The sequence below is a fragment of the Akebia trifoliata genome, chromosome 5, assembly GCF_017979445.1.
Source record: "Akebia trifoliata isolate Shusen 1 chromosome 5, ASM1797944v1, whole genome shotgun sequence".
Classification (NCBI taxonomy): domain Eukaryota; kingdom Viridiplantae; phylum Streptophyta; class Magnoliopsida; order Ranunculales; family Lardizabalaceae; genus Akebia; species Akebia trifoliata.
Window position 1 is genome coordinate 23,125,407 of NC_141379.1, and position 27,114 is coordinate 23,152,520.

The 27,114-nt window shown below is 36.0% G+C and overlaps 1 protein-coding gene across 1 annotated transcript in view; it reads right to left on the minus strand.

Moving 5' to 3' along the window:
• Window positions 1-27,114, minus strand: part of LOC147401670 (uncharacterized) — a 56,212-nt gene continuing 29,098 nt past the window's right edge. Inside the window, exons 7-19 of the mRNA XM_086443032.1 lie at window positions 26,170-26,215; window positions 25,826-25,897; window positions 17,855-17,917; window positions 17,619-17,773; window positions 17,437-17,501; window positions 15,880-16,030; window positions 10,032-10,137; window positions 9,812-9,947; window positions 2,195-2,259; window positions 1,883-2,047; window positions 1,207-1,279; window positions 1,046-1,125; window positions 1-358 (exon numbers count right to left, since the gene is read on the minus strand). Of these exons, the coding sequence (XP_086299158.1) occupies window positions 1,049-1,125; window positions 1,207-1,279; window positions 1,883-2,047; window positions 2,195-2,259; window positions 9,812-9,947; window positions 10,032-10,137; window positions 15,880-16,030; window positions 17,437-17,501; window positions 17,619-17,773; window positions 17,855-17,917; window positions 25,826-25,897; window positions 26,170-26,215 (1,174 nt within the window). The 3' untranslated portion in view covers window positions 1-358; window positions 1,046-1,048. The remainder of the gene's footprint in view (window positions 359-1,045; window positions 1,126-1,206; window positions 1,280-1,882; window positions 2,048-2,194; window positions 2,260-9,811; window positions 9,948-10,031; window positions 10,138-15,879; window positions 16,031-17,436; window positions 17,502-17,618; window positions 17,774-17,854; window positions 17,918-25,825; window positions 25,898-26,169; window positions 26,216-27,114) is intronic.

The window sequence follows — 27,114 nt, forward strand, 5'->3', positions numbered from 1 at the left end:
TATCAAATAATAATAGTTCAATCACGACTGATTATATTGGCTACAACATGCTCAACTTACTATTACAATTGCCAATGGATGGAAAAATAGTCAATATTGAAAGTACAAATATCAACCAAGTTTGACGTTTACATGGGTAGTAATTACAATGTTCAAAAATTGAAACCCAACAAAAATGGTGATCCACAGGCATGGACATTGCCGAGGGTAACTAACTTTCCTATGGTGGAATTTCAGTATCACACAATTCAATCATCTGTAAGCCGTATGTGGCATTAACACTGGTGTGCACTTTACTTAAATCAATTCGCACAAGGGGTTCTCCTACCCTATTATGAACTCAAAAAATTTCATTGTCCTGCAAAGAAGAAACGAAAAATGACCATGTTACTTGAGAAACAAATATAATTGTCCAAGTGGAAGGCAAGCAAATAAAAACTAATGAATTTTCATTTATTTGGATCTATTGCCCACATGTTCACTCCATACAAAGACAACTATCAAAGGTAACTATTCAGAATCCAGATTCCAAACAACTGTAAATCATTAAAAGAAAAAAAAAAATTGAAGAAATTGGGATGAGAAGAGATCAACTTTGAGCATTCGGGATCCTCAAAGTTTTCATGCAACCTGTACTACTTTGATTCTTGATTGATTTTTCAATTGCAATTTACAAAACATTTTTATGCAGAAATTCCAAAACCAACTAATGCTCTGTCTCGAGAGAATCAAATCTAACATAAATTCCCAAATCCTGATCCCTAGACTGAGCAACTAACTCTACTACTATGCAATCTAACCGACTACATTATCATACTCCTAAGTCCTAACCACTAATGTTTAGATACCTAACATCAACCGTAAGCATCATCATTGAGAGAACATTATTATACACCCAACCACTAATATTTAGACACCTAATGTCTACTGCCAGCATAGTCATTGAAATATGTCTGTTAATTTATAGGAAAATGCTACCAATACAACAATAAACAAGGATTTTATAACAAGTATGTAAGAAACTGAAGTATTAATCATTCCTTACATTTTATGCCAAGATTGTTGAAGATCCACTGCTCCCGGAAGATAGAAGATTAGTTACTTTCCCCACAGCGACAGTTTTTCCTGTAAAAACATTAAGCTCTTTTAACTTCACAACATATTAAAGAACAAAATTGCATGAGGACTGCATTGTTAGATCATCACCTTCAGTACGAAGAGTAAACCTTCCAAGTTGTGGAAAATCGGAGAACTTCTCAATACATATGAAGTTATTCACCTGAAGACACAAAAGTTATTATTCAGTAATTATCATCCACTTAGTGCAACTTGATGGATCTAAGAGTGGGTAATTTACCAAAACATGCATCAAAAATTGAAAAATTACCAAAATGGTGCACTATTCATTTTAATTCCGAAAATGGTAAATAACCATTTTTGGAAATAAGTTATTTTACCAAATCGATAAAATTTGAAATGAACAGTATTTAGATACCAAAAATAAACATCCCGTTTTTTTCATAAAAACAATATAAACATCCCCTGTTTAAGTAAACAGATAGAAATATAACTGTTTTAGTACAGAGTGATGAAATATAATAAATCTTGGAAGGGAAACATCAACATACTAAAACAGTTATATTTCTATCCGTTTACTTACACGGGATATGTATACTGTTTTATACAAGAACAGTAAAAGGGCATTTTTGGCATTAAACACTGTTCATTTCAAATTTTACCGTTTTAGTAAAATAACTTATTTCTAAAAACAGTAATTTACCATTTTCAGAATTTAAAATGAATAGTGCATCGTTTGGTAATTTTTCAATTTTCATGAACCGTTTTGGTATATTTCTCACTAAGAGTAGATCAATGGGTCAACCTGAACACGGCAAAAAACAACAGCACCATTCTTCACGAAAAGAACCTTCTTCTTCATAGGCTTCTTTGTCTTCGGATCGATTTGCTGTAGCAATGCAACAATCTCACACTCCTCAACAACAGAATGAATGTGCAATACAGCCTTGTAACCAGCAGTAAAAATTGCCTGGAACATGAGGGAATGTCAATAGTTCTTCAAATCAGTACACAACTGTACGTTCCGAAAGAGTAAAGAAACATTATAGAATGGAAAGAAATAAAGCTTGACTACAGAAAATAATGGCAAGTTCTTGGAAGATCTATTTATGCTTACGTTATCAAGCAACTCCAGGATTTGTAACTGGGCATCAAACTCAGAAACTGCAGTTATTGGTTTTACTGCAAGGGAGAATATGTTTAGAACATCACAACCAGTACATAGTAAAATTGAAATAATCAAACTTTCAAGATACCATTTCAGAAGCTTTTTCTTCTTTCTTTGGCTGAACATACCAAGTTAAGAGCTATTATCTCAGCATTGAAAATTTTCAACATAAGAGTTCATTATAATTGCTGAATACATTTGCTAGTATCTCAAAATTAAAAACATTCAACATATGAGCATTCATTATAATTTTATCCCATTTTCAATTCCCATTGAATCCATGGATATGGTTTGTCTGGCTCTCTTCTTTTGCTATTTTCACTAGGAATGGAGATAATGGTTATCAAAGTGTTGCCCGTGGGAAAATAAGGAAATTAACATGTGATCAACCCATACCCTAAAAAGCCAGTTGTAGAAAAGCTTCCAAATGAGGTTTTTACTCAATTACCAGAAGCACCAGAAAACAATTTTATGTTGAATGTGAAAGCATCTTCAAAAAATTAAAATTGAACTATTTTATAACCAGAAGCAGGAGTAGGCTTCTTAAGTGAGAGCACCATGCTAGGTACAAGCTTCATACTACTAGAGTTAGGGTATCAAAACGCATGGGAGTTCTACTTTTACTTGGAGGATATTTTGAGTTCGCCGGAAATCCTACCTTTCCATGGATAGATATGTGGGTTTGACCCCATGGCAAGCTGATCTAGTTGTTGTACAAACGTACTTACATATAGGAGGCAGGATCAAGAGCCAAGATCATCCTTACAAAAAATCTGCCCATTATGAAACCTCTAACCTCATCAAAATTAGTTTACTGGTTAACAGTAAAAATTGACGGCCCGTGATTCTTCATCTTGTAAACCACTTTAGAACTTTCAGAATGGGCATCCTCACAAAAAATCAGCCCATTCAGAAACTTCTAACTAGGGGTGGCAATCTCAACACAATCAACGAACACAACTAGAAAACGACACGAAGTTAGTGGGTTTGAGTCAAACCTAATTGGGTTTGGGTCATAATAGTGTCAACCCATCTAACACGATTATTAAATGGGTCCGTGTCTGGGTTCTGGGCATCAACCCGCTTAACCCATTTTGACATGTTTGGTTATTTTATCATTAACGTATAATTTTAAATATATCAACAATTATTTAAGAATTTTTTAAATTATTCATTTTTTCTAGAATTTCCTAGAACTTTTTCTTAATACAAGTTTATTTTCAAGTTCTATAAAAAATAAAGAGTGTTTTAAGATATTTTTAAAGTAATAAATGGTTAAACTTTAGTTTGAGAAAAAAAATACTTTTCTTACTAAGTTATTTATTTATATTTATAATTTTTTACCCTAATTTTTTCATTGAAATATCTCGCAGATGGTATTGTTGATAGGTATAAGGCATGTCTAGTTGCTAAGGGGTTTACACAGACTCGGGGAAAGATTTTAATACCACATTTACTCATGTTGCCAAACTTTCCATTGTTCGACTTCTTATCTCCCTAGCTACGTATAACTCCTGGCAACTTCACCAACTTGATGTGAAGAATGCCTTTCTGAATTTTGATTTGACTGAAGTTATTTATATGGACCCTCCTCCAGGGTTTCGACTTCAGGGGAGTATTCTGGGAAGGTATGTCATATTCTTAAATCTCTGTATGGCCTAAAACAGTTCCCACGAGCCTGGTTTCAACGATTTTCTGAAGTTATTCTTTCTATGGAGTTTTCTAGATGTCATTCAGATCATACTTATTTTGTTCGTCAATGAGTGGATGGTCGTTGTACCATTGTTTTAACCTATGTGGATGACATCATTATGACTGGAGAAAATGCATAGTGGATTGATAGGGTTAAGATGCTATTGGGTTGTGTTTTTGAGGTTAAGGACTTGGGTCCACTCAAGTACTTCTTGGGGATAGAAGTGGTCCGCTCTCGCTGTGGTATATCGCTATCTCCATGTAAATACATATTTGATTTTCTTCAGGACACTGAAATGCTTGGTTGTCGTCTTACTTCCTTTTTTATGGATCAGAATTATCGTCTTCAAGCTAATTCTGACGATTTTTTATCGGATCCCTTTTCTTATCAAAGACTTGTAGGTCGTCTGATTTATCTGACTAACACTGGACCAGACTTGTCCTTTGCAGTCAGTGTGGTCAGTTAGTTCATGCATACTCCGCGTACTTCTCATCTTGATGCAGTTTATTGCATTCTTCGCTACTTGAAATCACATCCTGATCATGGGCTTTTTTATTCTTCCACTGCTCAACCGCATTTGTCCTATTTTACAAATGCTGATTATGCTGACTCTCTTACAAATAGGAGATCTACCTCCAATCTTTGTACCTTTTATGGTAATAATCTTATATCGTGGAAAAGTAAGAAACAGAATGTGGTATCTTGTTCTTTTGCTAAAGTTGAGTATCGTGTTATGACTCTTGGTACATGTAAACTAATTTGATTTCGATCTTTGTTGACAGAGTTGGATTTTTCTATTTCTGGCTCTTCTACTTTGTTCTGTGATAACAAGTCTGCTATTATACTTGCTTCTGGCTCCACTCTTCATGAAAGAACTAAGCATATTGAGGTTAATATTCACTTTCCCAGGGAGAAAGTTTGATCTGGTGACCTTCAGACAGTTTTCGTTTCTTCTTCAAATCAGCTTGTCGATATGCTTACGAAGTAAATTGGTCCGTCTATCACTAATTCTCACCTTGTCAAGTTGGGTTTAGTTGATATATTCGCCCCATCTTGAAGGGGAGTATTGGAATAATCTAATTAATTGTTATTTTAGTCATAATTACTTCGTAGTGATAGTCTTTTATTTATTTCTTACCTGTAAGGGCTTTTCTATAATTTGACTCTTTTAATTAATATAAATTCCTGCCAAACTCCCACAAAAAGACTTGACTATTATTCTTCTTGATAAATTTAGGAGTCCAACTCAAAAACAATTGGCAATAAGTGGAGAGGCCCAAGATCTTATAAGGAGAGAGACAAAGCAATTGGTGTCCAATGTGGGACTAAACTCAACACGCCCCTACACATGTGGGCTGGATTGGGCCATAACACGTGGAGATATGAATTGGGTGACATGGAGAAGAGAAAGGCCCACTTTGATACCAAGAAAAATTTGAGAAGAATAATAGTCAAGTCTCTTTGTGAGAGCTTGGCATAAATTTATATTAATTAAGAGTCAAATTATAGAAAAGCCTTTACAAGTAAAAAATAAATAAAAGACTATCACTACTAATTAATTATGACTAAAATAGCAACTAACTAAATTATTCCAATAATCTAGAGGAATAATCTAGAGTTATGTAGTGTTTGATTCCTATTGCAAAATGACCGTCATGCAGATTTAAAATCTTACTTAGTAAGGCTTGTATGTCTCATGTGCCGATGAAATACATTTTGCTTAGCCAATTATAACTATAATAATAATAATATTGAAAAACACTTTCCTTACTGAGGAAAATTTCTGACCATCCAAAATCATGTGCTTATGTCATAGGTTGTAAAGGACAATTCTACTAACTTTGAAAAAAAATTCCAAAAGAAAATTATGTTTCACCATTTAACAAAGTTTACAGTTGTGTGACATTATTTTTTTCCCAATAAATATTAGAATTTTATTAAATAGGTTATATATGGGTTAGGTCAGGTATACCTACTCATAAATGGGTTGGGTATGGGTTTAAGTTTTTTACACGATTATTAAATGGGTTGGGTTTGGGTTTGGTAAATTTTCATAATACCCTTCCTTCAACACAACACGAACACGACACGACCCAACCCATTACCACCCCTACTTCTAACCCATATAAGATGATATGTTGGTTCCCAATGTTGGCCAACATATACATATAGGGGAATGCTAACGTCCAAAATCTCATGGGGACGTTAGCATTATCCAACAAATTCACTTTACAATAATACCCTTCCACATTTTATCTTTTAGTGAAAAAGATAAGGGCATATCGGTCTTTTAAATAATAAATGCTACAAGCATTTTAATATTTTGATTTAAATGCCTTTTTTGTAATAAATTCTTTGGCAATCAATGCCAACATAATAAATGCATTTATTAGGGGCATAATAAATGTGTTTATTATGTAAAAAACCAACATACCCTCGTTTTTTTTACTAAAGACAAAATATGGATAAGTATTATTGAAGAGTGAATTTATTGGACAGTGCTAACATCCCCATGAGATCTTGGACGTTAGCATTCCCTATATATATATTGATTCTCCCAAGACAGTCATTAGGCATGTTCGTTCAGTATGATGCAATTGCTAGCAGTACCACTATGACCACATTGACATGCCCACTCTCTACGTGTGGATATAGGTTTCCCTACTAGTCCAGGTATTTTACCTCCTCCGACAAACCTTATTGTGCTCCTTTCTCTTCTTGGGTTTGAGCAATTTTTTACCTTTTACCATTAACAATACAGCACCCTTGGTCACAGTCCACCGGAAAGAAGCTCAAGGGTTGGCACCAACAAATTGTAGTAGTGAAGTAATTATTGTGACGTTGGAAATATAATGCACTGAAGTCAGGATTGCGCAGTGACCAAAAGGGAAACATCACATATGCCCCTGAACTTTGCACAAGCAAATAAAGCTGCCATTTGTCTCATTTCCACATTAAAAAAGTCAACATCTTTGGGAATATAAAGCTTTCTTCTAAGTTGGAACATTTTCACTAAAGCATTGCTCTTCGCATTTCCTTAACGAACATCTTCACCTTCTTTATCCCAAACAGAGCTCCAAACCCTAATTTTTTCCAAAAAACAATGACATCCATGTCCAGCACCGACCTCCATGAAGCATGAGAAGTTGCACCAGTTGGACTGATTTCTTTGGACCAAACATGATTCTCCAACTACCAAGTTGAATTCAGATACTTAATTCCTTACATAGCAACCATTAGAGATAGCCCCTAATTCATGTATATGAGCCTGTGGAGAGTTTTCATGCCAAGCATTTCCACCATGAGAGGGACCATGGATTGTTGGAAGCGATAACAGCCACCAGGAGCCATTCTTTATCCAACCATTTCACTACTTACAGCGCTGATGGAACTATGAAGCCCCCAGCAGCGAGTGAAGTGACTGAACGAGCCGTGTTCCTAAAACGAGTCACCATGTTTGTTTGTTCTCTTCCCTTCAGTTCCAAAATCCCCCTCAAATATATTTCTTTTTTCAGACCTTGGACGGCAGGATAAGATTTTGAAAGTTGGTCACTTTATATCATTGTAACCTTTTTCCCCAGTGTAAAGCTAGTGGTAAAGTTGTAAATCACCTACTAAACTAATTGAAGGATAGCCTCAGCAATCCACCCCATTTTCAGTTTTGTGGTAACCATTGGACATTCCCTGGCCTATTGTTGAGGAAGGATTCTATGGAGACTGATACTGTTTGTTTCTCAATCCACATTATGTAACTATAAATCACAAACCTTTTTCATGAAATATTTCCATATGCTCAATTCAAAGGATGCATAGTCAGCGATCTCTTTCTACACCTTCCAAATACTACTCTTAACAGCGAACCTTGCTATAAAGCATAAACATAACTTTTCACCTCGACATGCATCATATCTCTAAAAAAGGTTGTGGTCACAGCTATTTGATAAACAGCCACAGCGTCCTTCAAATCAAATGACATCAACTGTACTCTTAACCAGTGTGACAAAACTGCTATTTAGAGTCTGCCAGTTTGATCTGCCAATACCCTCAAAATGCCAATCACTGCAGATCACTTACAATCAGCAGAGGTTATATTGATTAAATGATGCATATTGGCAATGTAAAATCGTTTCCATGGCAAGCTTTGTTCAAATAACTAAAATCCATACAATTTTATTTGATTATTCATATTTTTCTCAGCCATAATATTTTTGAATATCCCTTTTTACATGTATCTCCAATTTTAGCCTAATTTTCTTTTGATTTTACCCAAATGTTCTTGGGGTTTGCTTCAATGTTTTAAATAGGAGTACAATGCAAGTTTATGAACTGTCAAATTAGTTGACAACCCAGGCATTTCTTCTTAGCCTCGGGCAAAAATGTCTTTGAACTCTAATAGAATCCTCATTGTCCAATTTGTCAAAACATGCCTAAAGAATCCAATATGCCCTACTTAAACCTTCTAAAATCTCCAAAATCATTCATGTTGAACAAAGGAAACATGATGCAGGACGATGAGGAGAGATAAGAAAATGGAATTTGATCTAGGAAAAATGGGGGATTTAGAAAACTCTAGTTGGGGATTGGATAAGGATTTGGGTAAGATAAGATAATGTAATTTTGGATTTTGGGCAAGTATGACTACAGTCTCAGCGAAAATGGTTAAAGGTTAAGGTTTATAGGGTAAGGAAGGGATTAAATGTTATGGTTTATTGGGTAATGATTAAGGATTTGGAATTGGATTAGGGTTTATGGATGCTTTAGAGGTTCAAAACAGAAATTTAATAGAGAAAATGAGAAAGAAGATGTTTAGAAAAAAAAAATACCTACGTTGATTGAAAAATCGATAGAGAAAACAAATGTTACCTTGAACTCACTTCAAAATGGCCTCACACCATCAATGGGAATATCAAAGCTTCAATCTTAATTTTATTTATCATTGAAGAAAATTACAGCAAGAAGCAAGTATTTCTAATGTTCTCTAAACCCTAAATCTAATTTCAATCATCCAATTAAAATAAAGAGATCCAATAGTTGTAAATAAACTTAAAACAACTTAAATAAAATAAAAGCAGAAATACCATCTATGTCCCAATCCCGTAATTTTATTTCTCTTGAATTTTCAACCTATGAAAACTCATAAAAAAATCAATATAAAGTTACTAAATTGCCAAAGAACACCTATACTAACATCATGGGCTAATAAAACATTAAAATAAGCCGAAAAAATATGAAAAGAAGCCCTAAAACAGAAATCTAAATAAAAATTAAAATCTACTTTTTAAGATTTGATGTCCCCATCAATTCTCCTTGAGTAGGAAGATTTCACCATTAGCGAAATAAAATTGTAGTAATTCTCATCATCAATTGCGTTCCGCATTAAAACAATATCATGCCCATGAGAATAACATTGAAAGGAAGTATACACAGCAGGTGGTATGTGTTTCAAAAAGATCAGTCAAAAACCTGCTTCAATTCGATGGAACCCCCCCAATCTCTACAAATAAAATAAAATTAAAGAAAATAAAAACAACTCGTTCAAAGCATGTTTGGTCATGTAGATTATTTGCTCACATGGATAAGATGCACAAATCTAAAAAGGAGAAAAAGATGGCAGATGGCAATTTGGTGTACATAAAAGGTCCTCTACTTGAGAATCATCTGATGATAAAGATGCCACAAATGCATCTCAGACCCACAGGTTAATAAAACAAACCCCACCCCTACACCAGAAAGTTAGTTGAGCACCATATGGTTCAAAATTTGACCAAGTCATTTAAGTAGATGTCCCAATCTATCCTGGACCAAATTTTAAATGATGAAGGCAACTAAACCAATCACATTGAACTATTTAGCTTGTTGAGGAAGAAACTTACCAACACTTGACAGAACAAAACCAGACAATATGTCCTCTTCTTCAATCCCAAACAACTTGACCCGAACATTTTCACCAGGCCCTGCACGTCGTACTTTATTTTCGTCGCAGTATATAGCTAGCACTTTCACCTGTGCCTGTAAATCGACATAAAATCTTCAATTCTTATTAAATTCCATCAGGATAAAGTTCGAGAAGAAAGGTCAGATAAGAGATGAGACCTTATTGGGCATGACCAACAACGAATCACCCTCACGGATGCTACCAGACTCGATTTTTCCCATTACAACAGTTCCCATATCTTTAAATTTGTCAATAATCGGCATTCTGAATGTTAACAAGGTTAAATTAGATGAATCAAATGATCAAACAAGAACAATGATACATTTAGTGCAAATAATCTACATGACCGAACATTGTTAGTAACACTGAGATTCACCAACTAATTCCCAAAGCACCTATTAAACAATAGCCATAATAATTCTATGCGCTACTAATCAATAACTATCTTGTTTCAGCAAATACATTTAAAGATGTCATATGAAACACATCTAATGGATGATATAGGAAGATCTGTAACCATCCAAAACATTAATGCATCTGGAATTCAAACGATAAGAGCATGCAATATGTGCCTGTGCGCACACGTGAGAGAGAGAGTTTCTCCATGCCTGTTTTACATTCTTCAGACAGCTGTTGGAAACCTCCATAGGTATACAAGCACTAAACGACAATGGTAGTTTTGCAAGGAACAAACCATGTGTAGGTGTTCTCTTATTTCCATGAAGAAGAGCGTTTCAGAAAAATTATGCAAGAAATATTTGCCATTTGGGCAGATATAATCCAATTCCTTCAAGAATCAGAGACAAGCATGTAATAGGCATCACCCAATTCCCAACCTGCTTTTATCATGATGATAGAAACCATGAAATCCAAGGCTCAATCCAAGTAACCTATCCCATGAAAAAAATTATAAAAAAGCAATGTAGTCAAAAGCATTAGGCGAACCTAAGTGATTGGCTACCTTTGGGCAAAGTGATGCCGTGGCGAAGCCTACACGATGGTTTAATTTAATCATTTAAATTGATTTTTCCTGTAAAGCTTTTACCACTTCCAAAAAATTGTCAGCTAGCCTTTTTTAACTTCATTCCATAGCTAAAAAAATGATTGTCTTTTTTTGGTAATAGGTAAATACTTCTCTCAACACAATTTACTGGTTTATCTCACATAAGTTAAAAATACATATTATTAAAAGATATTATATGATTATCACTCAAGTTTAGATGCATGATCAAGATTTGCCAACTTAAAAAATAAGAAAAGCTTAAAGAATAAACACCCCCCCCCCTGCCCTACCACTAAACCAACAAAAAACACATAGATTGATTAGAAAAAAACATACTAGCTCCAACAGATTTCTTACTCAGCTGACATTTCACTCTCCTAGAGGTTCAACCTAAAGTTGTATTAGCTAGTTAGGAGGGTTTTCTAATTGACACTAAATCCATCCGGCTGGAGTCTTTTCTGATATTCCTCGTAAGTTTTCCTTAGTTGTTGAATATAAAACTTTTACTGTTAATTCGATTCAAGTAGGGAAACCTGATTAAAATCACTAGAAATAGCAAGAGGAGAATTGGTGATCTTCTGCTCATGAACGAGGTGGCATGTTTCTCTTCGGATATGGCTGCCTCTAACAAAGGAACTCCTAGTGTACCTCAGTGAATGAAAAGTACAATCTTGGGAAGGAGAAAAGTGGTGAAGACTATCATCAAATGATGAAGGGAACTACAGTCGCTTGACTAATTTTACCGCCTCTAGCTCTAAAATTTCAGCCATTCAAAATAACTTGGACCATCTATAGCTCCTGTGAAGGAGTAGTAGTGTGTTTTGGTTATTTATAAACCCCACTCCGCAATTGAACCTAGTATTAGAGGCCAATTCAAAGTGTAAATGGAATGCAACTAATTTAAACCTAGTGTATAGGCATTTGCTCAAAGTCGTACAAGAAACAAATAATAAGAATTGGAAAGTTAAAATAGGTGTTTTACATGAAAATAAGTTAAGAATATGGATGAAAATATTATTAGGGACCTTTGGGGCAGGTGAGACTTTGGGTGGTGAAACCTCCATACTTTGGGATTGATTGTTGAGGTTGTTATCATATGGGATAAGAAGACCATATGGGTTGTGTATATTCTAGGTGGCAATTTTTCCACTTTAATCTTATTGTGGCCCTTATGTTTTAACAGTTCTATATGGACTTCACGATAGCGCCCTCCAAGCTCAATTTTGGGCTGAGCTAGTTGGCCTTTTTATTATTCCTAGAATAATATTTCTCATGAGAGAAAAGGCCATAGATGTGTGCATGTTGGAAAGACTATTCATTTCTAATAGCAGGGAGTAACATTTCCATAGTGTCCCCATATGGCAATCGCTTACTGACCTCTAATCATGTGCCCTTCTAGATTGTGGGGGTATCTCCCATCTTCTGTTTCCTTTGGGATTCGAAAACATGTGGCTCCAGTAGTCTAATGGAGAGTAGTGGAATTACTTCTCCTTTGAGACCAAGGCAAGGCACATGTTTAGTCTCAAATTGAAGACTCTCACAAAGAAAATAGAACATCGAAATCGTGTAGAATTTAGGAGGGTGGATCTCAAAAATACGATAATTTTGGAGAATATCACTATGACAGAAAAAAAAAGAAGTTAAATCTATCTCTTCCGAAAAAAGAAATAAGAGAATGAATATTTAAACTGAGTACCAAAAGCAAGTTGAGATGAAAGAAATAAGCTGGAGCCAGAACTTGAGGATCCAATGTTTAGCAAAGGTATAAAATTATAAGATTATCAAATATTTCCATTGGATTTCTAGCATCTGCAAAAAAAAAAAGTGACAAGTCTCCATGTTTTCAATAGATCGTTGGCTATTAGAAATGGACACTTTGGCAACATTTCTGCCAACACCCCTTGAGATACATATAGTCGATTAGATCTACAGATCAAGTTTTCTCCAAACATTAAGTTGAACTCGTTTTCTTCATTGGTAGAACGTCACTACTGTGACACCAGTGTGATGCCTACCAAAGAAGCTTTAATGCTCGAGTTAGATCACAAATCCAAAGAGTCATTGAAACTTTAGGTGAAATATTTAGGATCTATCCTGATACTCAGCAAGGGCTCTCCCTTATTATAGTAGCGGCCTGCAGTTACAATTGACAGCAATTACACCCTAATTTGTAAATGCCGCTAGCAAATCCATTTTTCTATAATTGTTTAGCCCGATAAATAGCCCACTTCCCAAGAGTCATGCCATGTGGTAGCACAAATGGCAAGGTCCAGATCTCTAGGCTTTGGAATAAGATGCCTCAAGATTAGAGCATCAAAACCCCCAAATTTAAATTTGGGCTACTTGCTTCTAGGCATATAACCTTACCGAGCTAATTTTCCAGAGAGTAGCATACTTATTCGATCTACTCAACTAGGGAAGTACACATTTAAGTCCAAACTACCTAGAAGAAAGTTGTCCCTACTATTTTGAGGGAGTTAGCTGAGATTGGTACATCCAAGTTATTCTCTGAACCAGGGGCAAGAAGATTTTTTTGGAATTCGTGCACATATATTTTGAAATAGTGAGCTCTTTCATGCAACTTAAGATTTTGGCAACAAAATTAAAGCCCATCTCCTTGTAAAAAATCGGTGGCACTCCTCATTTGGCACCACTAGCAATTTGAGGAGAAAAAAAAAAAAAAAAAACTAAATGGAGAGGAGATTAGTTCAAGTTCATAAAGCAATTTATGATGAATATCTTCCGAAAAGAAATTTGGGGTGTTTGATCTCCTCAATGCTCTTTTTGTATTGTTTTTTATTTTTTATTTTATGGTCTTGAGCTCTATTTAATTGTAGTTTAAGACTTGGGTTATTTTTAAGTAATGGCTCCTCCAGAAAAAAGACCTTGGACGAGGTCAAGGAACTGTTTTGAGTTCCTGACAACATTAATCAGATGGGCACTCATGGCAGATGACCCCAAGCCTCGGCTAGGCAAAATGCACATTTAAGTCCGAGTTGCTTGGAAGATAGGGGTCCCAAATAAGACTTCATTTTTTAAGCAAAGATCATTTCACTAAAGCAGTCAAGCTGAACGGCTAAAAGGAAATAATACAAACAAACAAACCAAAACTAAGAAGACAAAATACAACAAATCTGATCTCACCAAAATCTTCAAAAACAATCCCCTTGAACTCCCTAAAACCCTACACCAACAAAAATAAACTAAGACCAATACTATCACAACCTCAAGCAACTCACTCCATCCTTGAAAAACACGATTTTTACACTACTAAATCCCCCAACAGATAGTGAAGGGAGAAACACTCCACAGGACTCTTAGTCCGCAAAAGAGTTGCCCCACGCATCCCAAGCTTGACAAACATTTTGCACAGACCACAACAAGCAATCCTTGAAGCCAAATAAACCAACAAATGCTGCAAAATCCAACTCGCAAGGGGGCAATGGACCAATACATGATGATTCCTCACACGACATGCACATAGGACAAATATTAGGCCCCACCACTCCTGTCTCATAATCTGGCCCATCGTAAGAATCATTCCCAAAGATGCACAACAAGTGAAGAAAGCAACCCTTGCTGGAACCCTAGGGCCCCACATTAATGTTGTTGGGAACGTGTGACATCACTGCCACACCTTTGACATGTAGAAGGACCTAACCGAGAAGGCCCAATCCTTCCCACCCACCCAAATTCTCCCATCCTCCACCTCTCCTCAACCCATCTTTTCTAGGAATGAAGCAACCACCTCGACCTCTCAATCATTGAAGTTCCTTCTAATGCCAAGATCCTAAAACAACATATCCTCATACTCATTCAAAAAGGAAGCAATTGGTAAACCCTTCTTCAGAGACACCCCATACAACTTTGGAAATTGGTTCATAAGTGTAGAGTCCCCATACCAAACATCCTCCCTAAAACTCATGCGACAACCATCCCCTATCTTAAACCGAGCTCTCTTACAAAGAGCCAAAAGATGCTTGAGAATCCCCTTCCATTGCCTACAATCACGAGGGGCACAACACAACCCGCTCTCCCAACTTATAGCCTTCACCCAAACTTGGCCTCAACAACTGATGCAGAGCAAAAGGGGGAAGGAAGAAAAGAAGGGTGATTAGGGGATCTGATTTGAGATTTGGAATTGGGTTAAGGATTTGGGCGACAATAGGAAAAGGGTTTCAAAATCCTAATTGGTTATTGAGATGTAAAACGCAAAGTTTTGTAAATTATGATATTTTGGTTGGGGTGGATAAGGGTTAAAGAAAGGGGAAAGGTTTGTAGGTTTCAAGAATCAAGAATCAAAAAACAAGATTAAAAGAAAAAAAAAATGTTATCTTGTACTCACTCCAAAATGACCTCACACCACACCCATTGTTGGGAAGATTAAAGCTCAAACTCTACTTTTGTTCATCATTTTTTGTTTTTAAAAAAAAACCTAATACAATCTATATATATAAAGAAAATAATGCCAAGAATCTTAATTAACTAAAATACCAAATAAATAATCTAATTTGGTAATTTTCTCTCTCCTAATTTTCTAACCCTGATAAACTTAAATAAAAGACAAGTTAAAGGTACTAAACTACCCCCAAATATTATACTAAGACCATGGGCTGATAAAACATCAAAATAAGCCCCAAAAAACATCAAATTAAAGTTCTAAAACAGAGATCTAAATAAAAACTAAAATTTACTCTTCAAGCTTTGATGTCCCCATCAATCATCTTCATCCACAAACTGTTAACCTCCACTCCAAATCTCCACAATCACTCACCAAGGACAGCAACATTCATTGATAAGATTGAGATTTGGCTTCGGACAGTGGAATCATGGAATAGGCTTTGTTGTTATTGTTACTCAAAGTTCACCTCATCTCATACAATATATCCGTGTCAAACTTAACACACATATTTGTATCAATGCAAAATAAACAAAAACGCATGGACATGCATCATTCCACACTTATCAGTGCACCAGAAACCTACTCAGATTGTACTACACACCTGCATGGACCTTTAGGATCTCGTGGAGGAATTTCTGTGGAATCCAGGGCTTCAAAGAGGCATGGACCATTCCACCATGGGCATATACTCTTTTCCACTCTAGTTTTGATGTTAGTACCAACCAGACCAGATATAGGGAGAAATTGAACATCTGCAAGTTGCCCATAAGAAATAACCAATGAGTAACCATTCTACAATACTGGCTACATACAATACAATTAAACATATAATGAGCCAATAATGTATATGCTACAGAAACAAAACAGTTGTAAATTTTACACAATCTGGACAAGAAAGAATTTGTCCTTTTGCAACCCCAACCATTAATCTAGGGCATTTGTTAATTGTCGACCACTTGAAGTTCATTGCTAGCAAAGAGTTTTAAAGCTAAAATGAAACCAAAAAAAACTCAGTGAAGAATATCTAATTATAGACAGTCCAGTAAGGAACATATCCACAAACCACAGAAGGAAATAAATAATTATAAGATATAATGAATATGTCATTGCATCTTGCTGTAGTATTGTATCATCACTGAACTAAGTCAGTCACAAGGCCAAGTTCAACAAAAAGACGAAAGTCCCATCAGAATATGATCCTTGTGAAAACGTGATTTCTTACTGGAAGTTCAATTTCGCACTCTCAAAATGCAGCCCCCCCCCCCCCAAAAAAAAAAAAAAAATTCCCATATAATGTGCGGATTGTTCAGGATAAGCCCTTGGTAGAGAGTTCTGTTCTAGCTAAAGGCTAGAGGGATCCTTCATCGAAAAATAGAGAGGATGTAAGATGTTCCTTCTACATCTAGAAGCAATGATGACAGGCAGATTTGCCTTATTGAGAGCTCAAAAAACAGACCTCACTCGTCCTCTTTCCAAAGGATGAGCATGGGCCAACCAACATTGTGTGGTTGAATCCATCTTCTTCATCATCCCAATCTCTGCTCCTCATTAATATCTCAGTCCATCCACTGCATGCCCTCTATTTTACCCACCCTGAAAAGAAAGGATGTAATGCCGTTATAGGAAAGGTGACTGGCAAAACAATTTTAGAAACTCAGTATGCCTCGGATTCTCAGATATTTGGGTGTTGAGCCTCAGGAATTGTTATGGAAGCAAACAAACAAGACATGTCTGGGACAGCCACTGGTAGACTCGTCAAGTAGGCTGCACCTCTCCCACCCCATCTCCTGAAACCCCTTTCAATCCTGAAAAGCCTTGTTTTTGTGGAAACAGAGATTGAATTTAAACTTCTCGACTCTCTTGTCCCCTTGGTCTACATAGGGTTAACCATCAAGCCGAGTATATGGATGCTATCAGCATACGCATCCTCAATGCTTCACCCTGACTGATTAGTTTAAATAAGGTATCAAAAGACAATTATCATGATATCATCATCATCAAAGCCTTATGCCAAGAATTTTGGGTCAACTAAATAAAACATGTTCCTCCATTCCACACTATCCAGAGCCAAGACTTCTGTTATTGAAAGTGTGCTCTCATGATATATTAACGAATAATGTCCCTGCAAGTAAACTCAAAGATAGGATACCTGCATTACCTTTCTTCACATTGTAACCTGAAGATTTTAGGAATGGTACCATCTTCGTTTCTATTTCTTTGTACCTGGAAAAAAATATATAAATTGGTAAAAAGCATCAGGTTTTACAATTGCATGTGCATTTCCATCTCTATATTAATCTCCAAAGTTCCAGAACAAGCAATAGATCATGTAAAGCACACCTTTCCTTAGACCATCTTACAGTGGGATCGTCCATCTTGTTGACAACAACGAGCAACTTCGACACACCCAAGGTTTTGGCCAGTTGAACATGTTCACGAGTCTGTCCACCTCTCTCATATCCAGTTTCAAACTCACCTTTACGAGCAGATATTACCTAAATATCATACAAAACCAAATCACAGATGTTTCAAACGAATTAAATGCAGGAATATAAGCTCCCCAACCATATGCTTACCAGAACCCCAACATCAGCTTGAGATGCACCACTAATCATGTTAGGGACGTAACTCTTGTGACCCTGGAGAATCAAGTAGACGCATCAAAATTAGAAAGTCAAAGAATTGAGCATCAAATTTTGATTGCACTTAGTACCATGGTTCGAAATATTGTATCATATCGGAATATATCAGGTGGTCCATAGAAGTTTTTGAACATTCCGATACGAAACATTTTTTACATTAAATGTTTAGGTTGGTGGCAGTTTGTATCAGAATATTTTGGTTTGTATCAGTATGTGTCGGAATGTTTCAACCGAAACATTTTGAAACAAACCAAAATCAGTAAAAGAAATATTTAGAAAAAATTAACAAGATCTATCAAGTAATAGAATCTTTGCAAAAACATATTTCAGTCCTTTCAAATATTGTTTTATATAGAGAAAAGCATATTTTAAGAAGTCACTTTCAAATGAAGTCCAGAAAAAAATAATCCACAATCTTCTAATCAAAATCAGACGCCTTATGGCCTACAGGTAGCTAATAGTTTATTGAACATTGAAACAGTAAACATAGGTTAATGCAGCCTAACTTAATGTGTTTCACAAGATATCAGTGTCTATAGTGCGTATTAATGCAGAAAAAAAATGTTCAATACTTTAAAAAAATAGTTGCAAGTGTCGGTTTATAACCTAAAACATGTACTAATACATTGCTTACCATTGAAAAGTTGATTTTTATGAATGTTTCAGAAAATTCTGAATGATTTGGAATGTTTCATTTTGTTTCGGAAAACATTTTGACTTTATTCCTTGCAAAAAACATTCCTCAGAAATGGCATTTTAAACCTTTAATGCAGCTAAATTTGAAAGTGATTAGTGATGCATCCTCAAAACCTTTCATACATTCTATAACAATGCCAAATCCAAGTACAAGTAAACCTAGAAATCGCATACAAAAAAATCAACGCAGAAACAAAATAGTTAAGTACCCAGATTTATTAATCATTATGACACGCCAAATTGGTACATTCAGATCCACACAATATAATTGATCAGTACAACCTGATATGATTTGTAGAGGTTTGCCAATTCCCAAACTCAATGGTATGATAACATAGCGACAGCATGCACAAATCAAGGTACGGCTACTAGACACCAACACGATATCACACGACATCTCGTTCAACTCTTAGCTGTCTTGACATAACTAAAGCCAGGGCACCGAGCACCATGTGTTCAAACCCCAAATGATGAGCTCTGTGAACTATGCACAAGGCTGCAATGTGCCAGGTGATGGGTAACATAGATGAAAGTTGAGCCACGTCAATTGTCATATTGGATTATGCCACTTATGGGCTACTCTTCACTCGACAATAGGTGAATCAATCACCCCATTCAATGTGGTAGCTTACTCTTAAACTAGACAAAGTTGACGACGGCAAGATCACTATGTGAGCACTGCATAGACGCAAAATCTTCAAAGAACTATTGGCATCACTAGTTCCAACCGTATAGGTCTGGTGCAGTGGTGCCAATAGGGTTCTTCATAGACTCCGAATATGAGTATTTCCCTTTTCAACTTTGGTGTATAAGGTTCAAATAAATTTAACCACCTAACGGGTGCTAAGTTGGATATGGCTGCCAAGGGAATAAGAACACTCCTACGACATGCAAGGGACTAGTAGAGTAACGATCAACGCTCCCAGAAGAGTTGACAAGAGTCATGTTAGGTGGATGATCCAAGGTGGCATTACCTTGCAACCTTAAAAGTAACTTACAAATAGATGATAACCAAGCACCTAAAGGGGACATCATGCAACCAATGAGCAAAAGACACCCGATATCATGCGACGTTTTACACCAACATTGTCAAAATAAAACTAACAATGTTTTCTATGATATGAAGAGATTGTCATCTATTGAACTACAGAGTCATGTTGACTTAGCCTACCTACCTCGGAGTGAAAGTGGTTGGGCCCATCAACCCTATTAATAATGTATAATATGTCATAAATTGACTTAAGATCTTTCCACTCTCTTGTATAATTAGATATTCTGAGTTATGAAAGGACATGCAAGATTGACCTCGCATATCTTATCTTATTCTTCAAGCATAGTTTCTCAAATTGTTTAGTGCAAAAAGGTCCATACAGTTGACCCGAGTAGTTTAGTTGGACCTCAGAATCTTTTTAAATGATTCATTTAGTAGGGGTATATGAAGTCCTTATATACCTTGCTTACATTGGCAATGGACAATATGTTGAGGATTTGCCAATAGGTTGCAAGTTTATCCAATTTTCCATAAACATATGCAATCCTTTTCTTATATGTTTCAGCATTTCGTGTCGTTGTTTCACTTCAATTTTCAATAGTTTCAATTTTTATGAGTCTAGGCAATTAAACTATCTAGGTCAGTCATATCGACCTTATTGCACCAGAAAAATTGAGGAATTGAACTAGAGGAAAGATAGAAAAAATTAAGGTCAATCTTACATGTTCCTTTGTGACTCAAAAAACATCTACTTATACAAGAGAGTAAAGAGAGGTCCTAAATCAACTCATAACACACCATATGTTCCTAACAAGGTTGGTGCATCCAATCACTTTCACTCTGAGGCAAGTAAGACAAGTCAACATCGTGCTGCCGATCAATAGGTGGCAATGTTACAATAACCTTATGGGTGTAAGCCATCGTGTAATATCTAACTTATCAGGCTCCCCATATCCATTGGTCCCCATAATAATATTCCTCTCTAGGTGCCTAATTACCATCAGTATTTGTCAATTGCTTTTAAGGTTTCATAGTAATACCACCTTGGACTATCCTCCTCACACAATTCATGTCACACGCAATTTGGAAGTGTTAGCTATCACTAATTACATATATCAAGTTAAGGGCATACTTCGTCTAAAAACTAAATCGACAAGTGATCCTTGTATGACATTTCCAAACCAAATACGAACCCATATATTTGCTAAATTATCTGTAACTATGTTGAATTTGCAATTCCAAGAATCTAGAAGGGAGAGAAAGGATGCTCACAAAATATAGAAATCCACGATTATCAATCACTTTTACCCCGCCCAAGTAGGAAGTAAATCCTTCACTTAGGGAAAGGTTCATAGCTTGAAGAAAATGTTTATTGATATTGCACTTAATCAAAAATTTCAAAGATTTTCATTAAGTAGTTATCCAGTTTTGATGTTGCAATTTAAACGAAAGTCCAAAAAATTTCATTATGATGGAGTGGTCTAGTTCTCCAATTATTCTACATGTGCCCACTTTGAAAGTTATTATCAAGAGATCATTATATTTTATTATTTCTATTAGGCCTTTTGGTAAGGGGTTCAGGGGTACGTTGAGATCAATCAGTAACCCTACTACTATTGTTTCCTTTCTTTTTGTCATAATCTAATGGGGATTAACCTCTACAACAATACTGAAGGAATATGAAAGTGGACTTATTTAATTTTAATTGACTTAGTTAAAAGAAAAGCATGATAGTAACTTCTTATTTTAAATAAGACAAGTCTTGTAAGTGTTTGTTTTACAGAAAATCCAGCAACTAAAGCCCACATAGGAGTCTTTAAAAAGGATACATTTTGTAATTTTCTGTAAAAACAGAAAATCCAGCAACAAACCCATGTAGGAGTTTTAATTAAGAGCAGATTAGACATTCCAGAGATGGCCAATTAGAGTGCTTTAAAAACAGTTTGTTTTGTTTTATTATCTAGTTTTAATTGAATGAAATCCAGAAAAAGAACACTTGCAGCAGCAGCAGTTTGTTTACTTGAGGTGTGAAGCTTCAAAACCCTAGGCATGAGCCCTAGGTTGATACTAGAGTGATTCTAGCTTAATTCCTGATTTTCTTCTTCCTTTATTGCATATTGTTATTGTTTTGATTGAGAAATTCTTGCTATAAACCATATCTAATTCCAGGTCTGTTTAGAATAAAATGGATAATCCTAAGCCTATTAAATCTTGTTTTTAACAACCCCATACGCTAATTGTATCATCTATCTTCCATCAAGAAGCCTTTGATTTATCCATGATTTTCCCTAAAACCGAAGCCCTAATTTCCAACTTTCAGCCAAAACCCTTCCAAACCTAGATCTGAATTTTTTTTTCCTTCTTCACTTAACTAGCTTTCCCCCCACTCCTCCTAAAGTAGAACAGACCTAGAATGTCGATGGACAAAAACATTCTGAAAGAATCCTCCGAGAAATTTTATTCTATGAGTGTTTCGTTTCAAAATGTTCTTATTCCAGAATGTCTTGGCCAAAACATTCAAAAAAAAAATGAAATCTTACACCATACAGCCAACCATCTAGACCTAAGGAAAATGCCATCCTCACAATGACAGTAATACTTCACCAAGAACAAAGCCTAAAATGTCCACGTCAGCTACTCAATTCTCCAAATTGTAGGCAAGAACAGGGAAAAGAATAGAGAGAGATTTTATATTTCTCGATGCGTAGTTTTTTTACGCATTACTATGTATTAAAGCAGGCCAATAACTCAAGATGCTGGCTGAGAAATATGCATTCCTCTTTTTGTGTTCACAATGCTATAATTTATGAATACCTATTATGTTCATCAATTGATATGGGCTCATGAACATAATAAACTATGCAAAATAATAAATGAGCACTCAGAATCTGTCTACCAGTTGAAAGACATAATATCATACATTAATTGTATATATGTGCTAATTTTTTTAAGGCCAAATCTGAATTATACCAAACTTTAGCTGTACCTCATTTTTGCAATTTTCATTTTCCTGAAATTTTTAAAATGATTTTTTGAGTGAAAAACACAAAGGCCCTGCTCGGTAACACAGTAAAGCACCGTAAACATTTCTTGCATGATTTTTTCGATCTCCCCCTTTTGATAATAAGGATATCGATAGGGTCGGACAGTAACTTGTCGAGTTTCATCCAACAAAAGAATCTTGTGATCATGTGATCTTTGAGGGGGCAAGCCATTAGGCTCGTTGAAGAAATCCTTCTAGAATTACAAGCCTTCTTAATATTTTGGCCATCCACAGCTTCGACTCCATGGTTAGACTCTCCTTTAAAGTGATAGTCCTGCCCCTTCAACTTGAATTCCATCTTCAAGGTGGCAAAGTCCTAAACAATACGCCCAAGAGTTCAAAGCCAATAAGCCCCCAATACAGCATCACATCCTCCAAGGGGTAATAAGAAAAATTCGGTAACAATAGGAACTCCTTGTAACACCATGCTCACAGCTGAGCATTTCCCATTGCAAGGTAACTTGTCGTCATTTGCAACCATTACCTCGAATCCTCAACCTTCGTGAATGGGTAACCCAATTTTCTTGGCCAAAAGTGATGATCAAGAAAATTATGAGTGCTACCAAAATCGATTAGCACCATCGCCGGTCCGTCCTCTCACCTTCATTGTTTGGGGTGTTAATGTGCTGGCAATTGCATGCAAAGAAATTTTAGGTGGAGGAGCATCATCATCTTCTTTTGTTCCATATTCTTCCAAGTCTGCAGCATCTTTTTCTCCGTCATCATCTTCCCCAGGCCATGCTCCATCCATTAAATAGTCTTTGCATCTTACATTTGTGTCAGGGACTGAATTTTTCATCACAATTGCAACAAAGTCCCTTATCTCGTCGTTCCCTCATCTCTGCATGAGTAAGCCTTTTAATTGGAGGGATTTGTGGCTTACTTGATCCCCCATAGGTGAAGGATGCACTTCTGCTACTCTCTGGACGGCTTTGTTTTCTACGAACTACAATCTTTTCTTCTTGCAGGCGTGCCCCAATCCAGTGGCAGCAGAGAGAGTTAGTGGCCTTAGCATTTGGATGCTTAGATGGATCTCTTCCCTCAAACCCACAATGAAGCAACTTATCATAAACGCTTCATTTAGGCCCTCCGTCCGGTTGGCGAGCTCTTCAAATTGCATTTGATAGTGCTCCACAGTGGTAGTCTGCTGCCACTTAGTAAGGCTGTGGGATCTTCATATTTGGTCGGGCCAAATCTCACTGCCAACGCCTATGTAAACGCATCCCAACTAGTGATAGCATCTGATTTTTCCATCCATCGAAACCACTGTAATGCCCTCCCCTCCATGTGAAAAGAGGCTATGAGCAATCTTTGTTTATCTGGAGCTTGGTGATGTAGAAAAAATTGTTCAGCTCTATAGACCCACCCCATTGGATCTATTCCGTCAAACCAAGGAAAGTCCAAATGAACAGTGCGCGTATGGTTTGCTCTTTCATGCTCAACATGAGGCAGATAGATTAATTCACTGATTGTTCTCCAGACTGCTCCCCTTTCTCCTTGCTCAGTTCCTTTGAAAAATGTTCATACTTGGAGTCCAAAGAAGCGAACCTTTATATCATTTCATTTAGAAGTTGTCTCTGCACCTTTGAATCTTCTTGTAAGGTTGCAAGAATCCATCCTTGTGCCTCTAATGTTGCCTTTAACTGTCCAATTGATTCATCCAACTTAGAGAACCTGGTTACGTCAGCCAGCCAAAGTTCGTCCACTCTGATACCACTGATACGTGATTTCTTCTTAGAATTCAGAAATCTATAATCAATCAACTATTTCGAGGATAGCCACCTCCTAAGACAGAATTTTGGAAGGAGTTAATACTTAGCCTTTTCATTGATAAATGCTATGCTTTACACAGCTGCTCCTTGTGACTTGCTGAAACTAACACATAACATAACTGACTCCAACAACTACTACCACTACTACCCCATGATAGGAGCAAGACTCCTCTAGGATAACTACCTAATTCAATCACTAAGAACATGCCTAAAACAGAACAGAAAGAACATGGCTAAAACAGAACAGACCCACTTCCTATAACTACTCCCACATATGTACAACTAACCCACATACACAGGCACGTATCAGCATTGGCATGAAGGGGGGGAGGCAGTTTTTAAATAAATAAATAAATAAAATATCTATATATATATATATATATATATATATGACTATAAAACAAGGAACATGCACCAACAAGTGAATCGATGCTTAAAAAGGATTAATTGTCAATATACTAAATTCATGCACTCTAATCTCCATACATTCCCTTCCTATGATTAGCAACTCAGAATACAATCGCAACTCTTCAAGTGGATTTTATGCTACTAATACAGGTTTAAACAGATCTTCAACAATTTCTTGGCTAACCTATGATAAAAAATCATATTAGCAACAGTTTCTTAGCTCACCAAGCAGAAAAGTAATTAATAACCATAGTATTAAATTTTGACATATATCCACAAAATATTCTACAAACCTTCCTTTTTAAAAGGACTGAAGGGAAACATTCGTCATCATCATCGAAGCCTTATCGCCAAAAATGAATAAATAAATTAGTAGTAAATCAGACATCTAATAGGGAATTCATTATGTAGCAAATACAAATAAATAGATAAAAAGTCAGAGTTAATTGCAAGTATAACCTATTTTTTATTATTAAAATATTAGTTAAACAAGATGCAGCTCTGAACAGAGTGGGATGGAGGGACAGGATACATTTAGTGTATCCCAAATCTTTGGGATAAGGCTTTGAGGTTGGGGATGAGGATGAGGAAAAAAATTTAGTTAAAACTTAGAAGTTAGAAAAATAGCAGAACCATTGTGTCAATAGTTCCTGTGATTATGGCCTCTTCAGATTCTAAGGGCTTTTTGCTTATTATGAATACTTAAATGTTTTAAGTCTTACTTCTTAATGTAGATGACTGGTCATTGCAATAATAATAACGAGTTGAGGGTGTTCTCATCTTTGTTTACCAAAACCTAAAATTTCAAATTTTATCATAATTTCCACAATGTTTCCATAGTTTCTGCAGTTATTTACTATTTTTCCACACTAACAGAAATATGCCACATCCAAGGCAAGCAAAATACCTGCAAAAATCAAAACTACAAACATCTTTGACAACTAAACCAGGAGTTGGAAAATCTAGATGATCATTAGGCAAGGAGTAAAGGTTACCGGAGCATCCAAAATCGTGAATCTTGAGTTCTCCGTCTCAAAATGTGCTCTACCAACCTCCACAGTCTTTCCCTGAAATAAGCAACAAGCAGAAAAAGAAATATATATATATTTTATTTTCCACACAAGAATTAAATGAGTAAACACAATGTTCAATAAGCTGGTTGTCACGGATAAACTCATACATGCTATCCGTGCACACTACAAAGCAGTTAGTAATAACCACTAGCATATCATCAGCAGACTCGTGTATTGTGCATAATTTAAAGAGAAGGGTGCTTTTTTATCAGTTTTCTAGAAAGGATGTTATAAGAACTGCATTGCAAAACAAAACAACCTTGTACCTTTACACGCTCCTCCTCATTTGTGTCCATGATGTATGCCATGTACCTAGCACATGAAAGCAATCAATAAGATGAGCACAATGAATAATTTTGTACTACGAACCCATGGTCGACCAAAATTAAAAGAACTGATAGAATGGATGTTGAACTAAGCAGCCCATGCCAAGATGATGGTAATGTTGAACTCATAATCAGGGGGTAAAAAAGAAACTAATAACTGCTCATCTCACAAGATAGTTGCAATACATTTGGTAGGTTAAAATATCTTAATCTAAAATTCAAGATTATCAACAACAACATAATTAAATCCTTATCCCAAAGATTTGGGGTAGGGTAGGCTAAATGAATCATATACTCCATTCAATTAAGACCACAGCCATGTCTCCTACAACTGAAAGTGAGCTCATATCTGGATCAATTGGTTTTGGGAGGAATTTCCGTGAAACAATTGAATTGTCTAGAAATGCCATTTTGAGGAAGAGGTGTTTCAAACCATAAAGTTTTTGAATAGGACGAAATGGTTTTTCAATGGATTTTTTCAAGGTTTTCTAGGATCAAGATAGTTATGTCAGATATTATTGGGACTTCACAAGGTGCTTTTATCAAAGGGAGAGAGATTTTGAATGGAGGTTTAATAGCCAATGAATGTATTGATTCAAGAATAAAGTTTGGAGGACCTAGAGTGGTTTTTAAAAAGGCCTATGATCATGTCAATTGGAAGCTCTTATGCCATCTCCTTGGAATGATGGATTTCAACAAAAATGAATAGGATGGATTATAAAATGTGTCTCATCACCCTCGTTCTTTATTATCGTAAATGGAAGTATTGTTGGGTTCCTTCAGAGCTATCATGGTCTAAGGGACCTTCTATCACCTTTCCTTTTCAACATTGTTTCGAAAGTCATAGGTAAGATATTGGCGAAGGTAATATCTAATGATGATTTA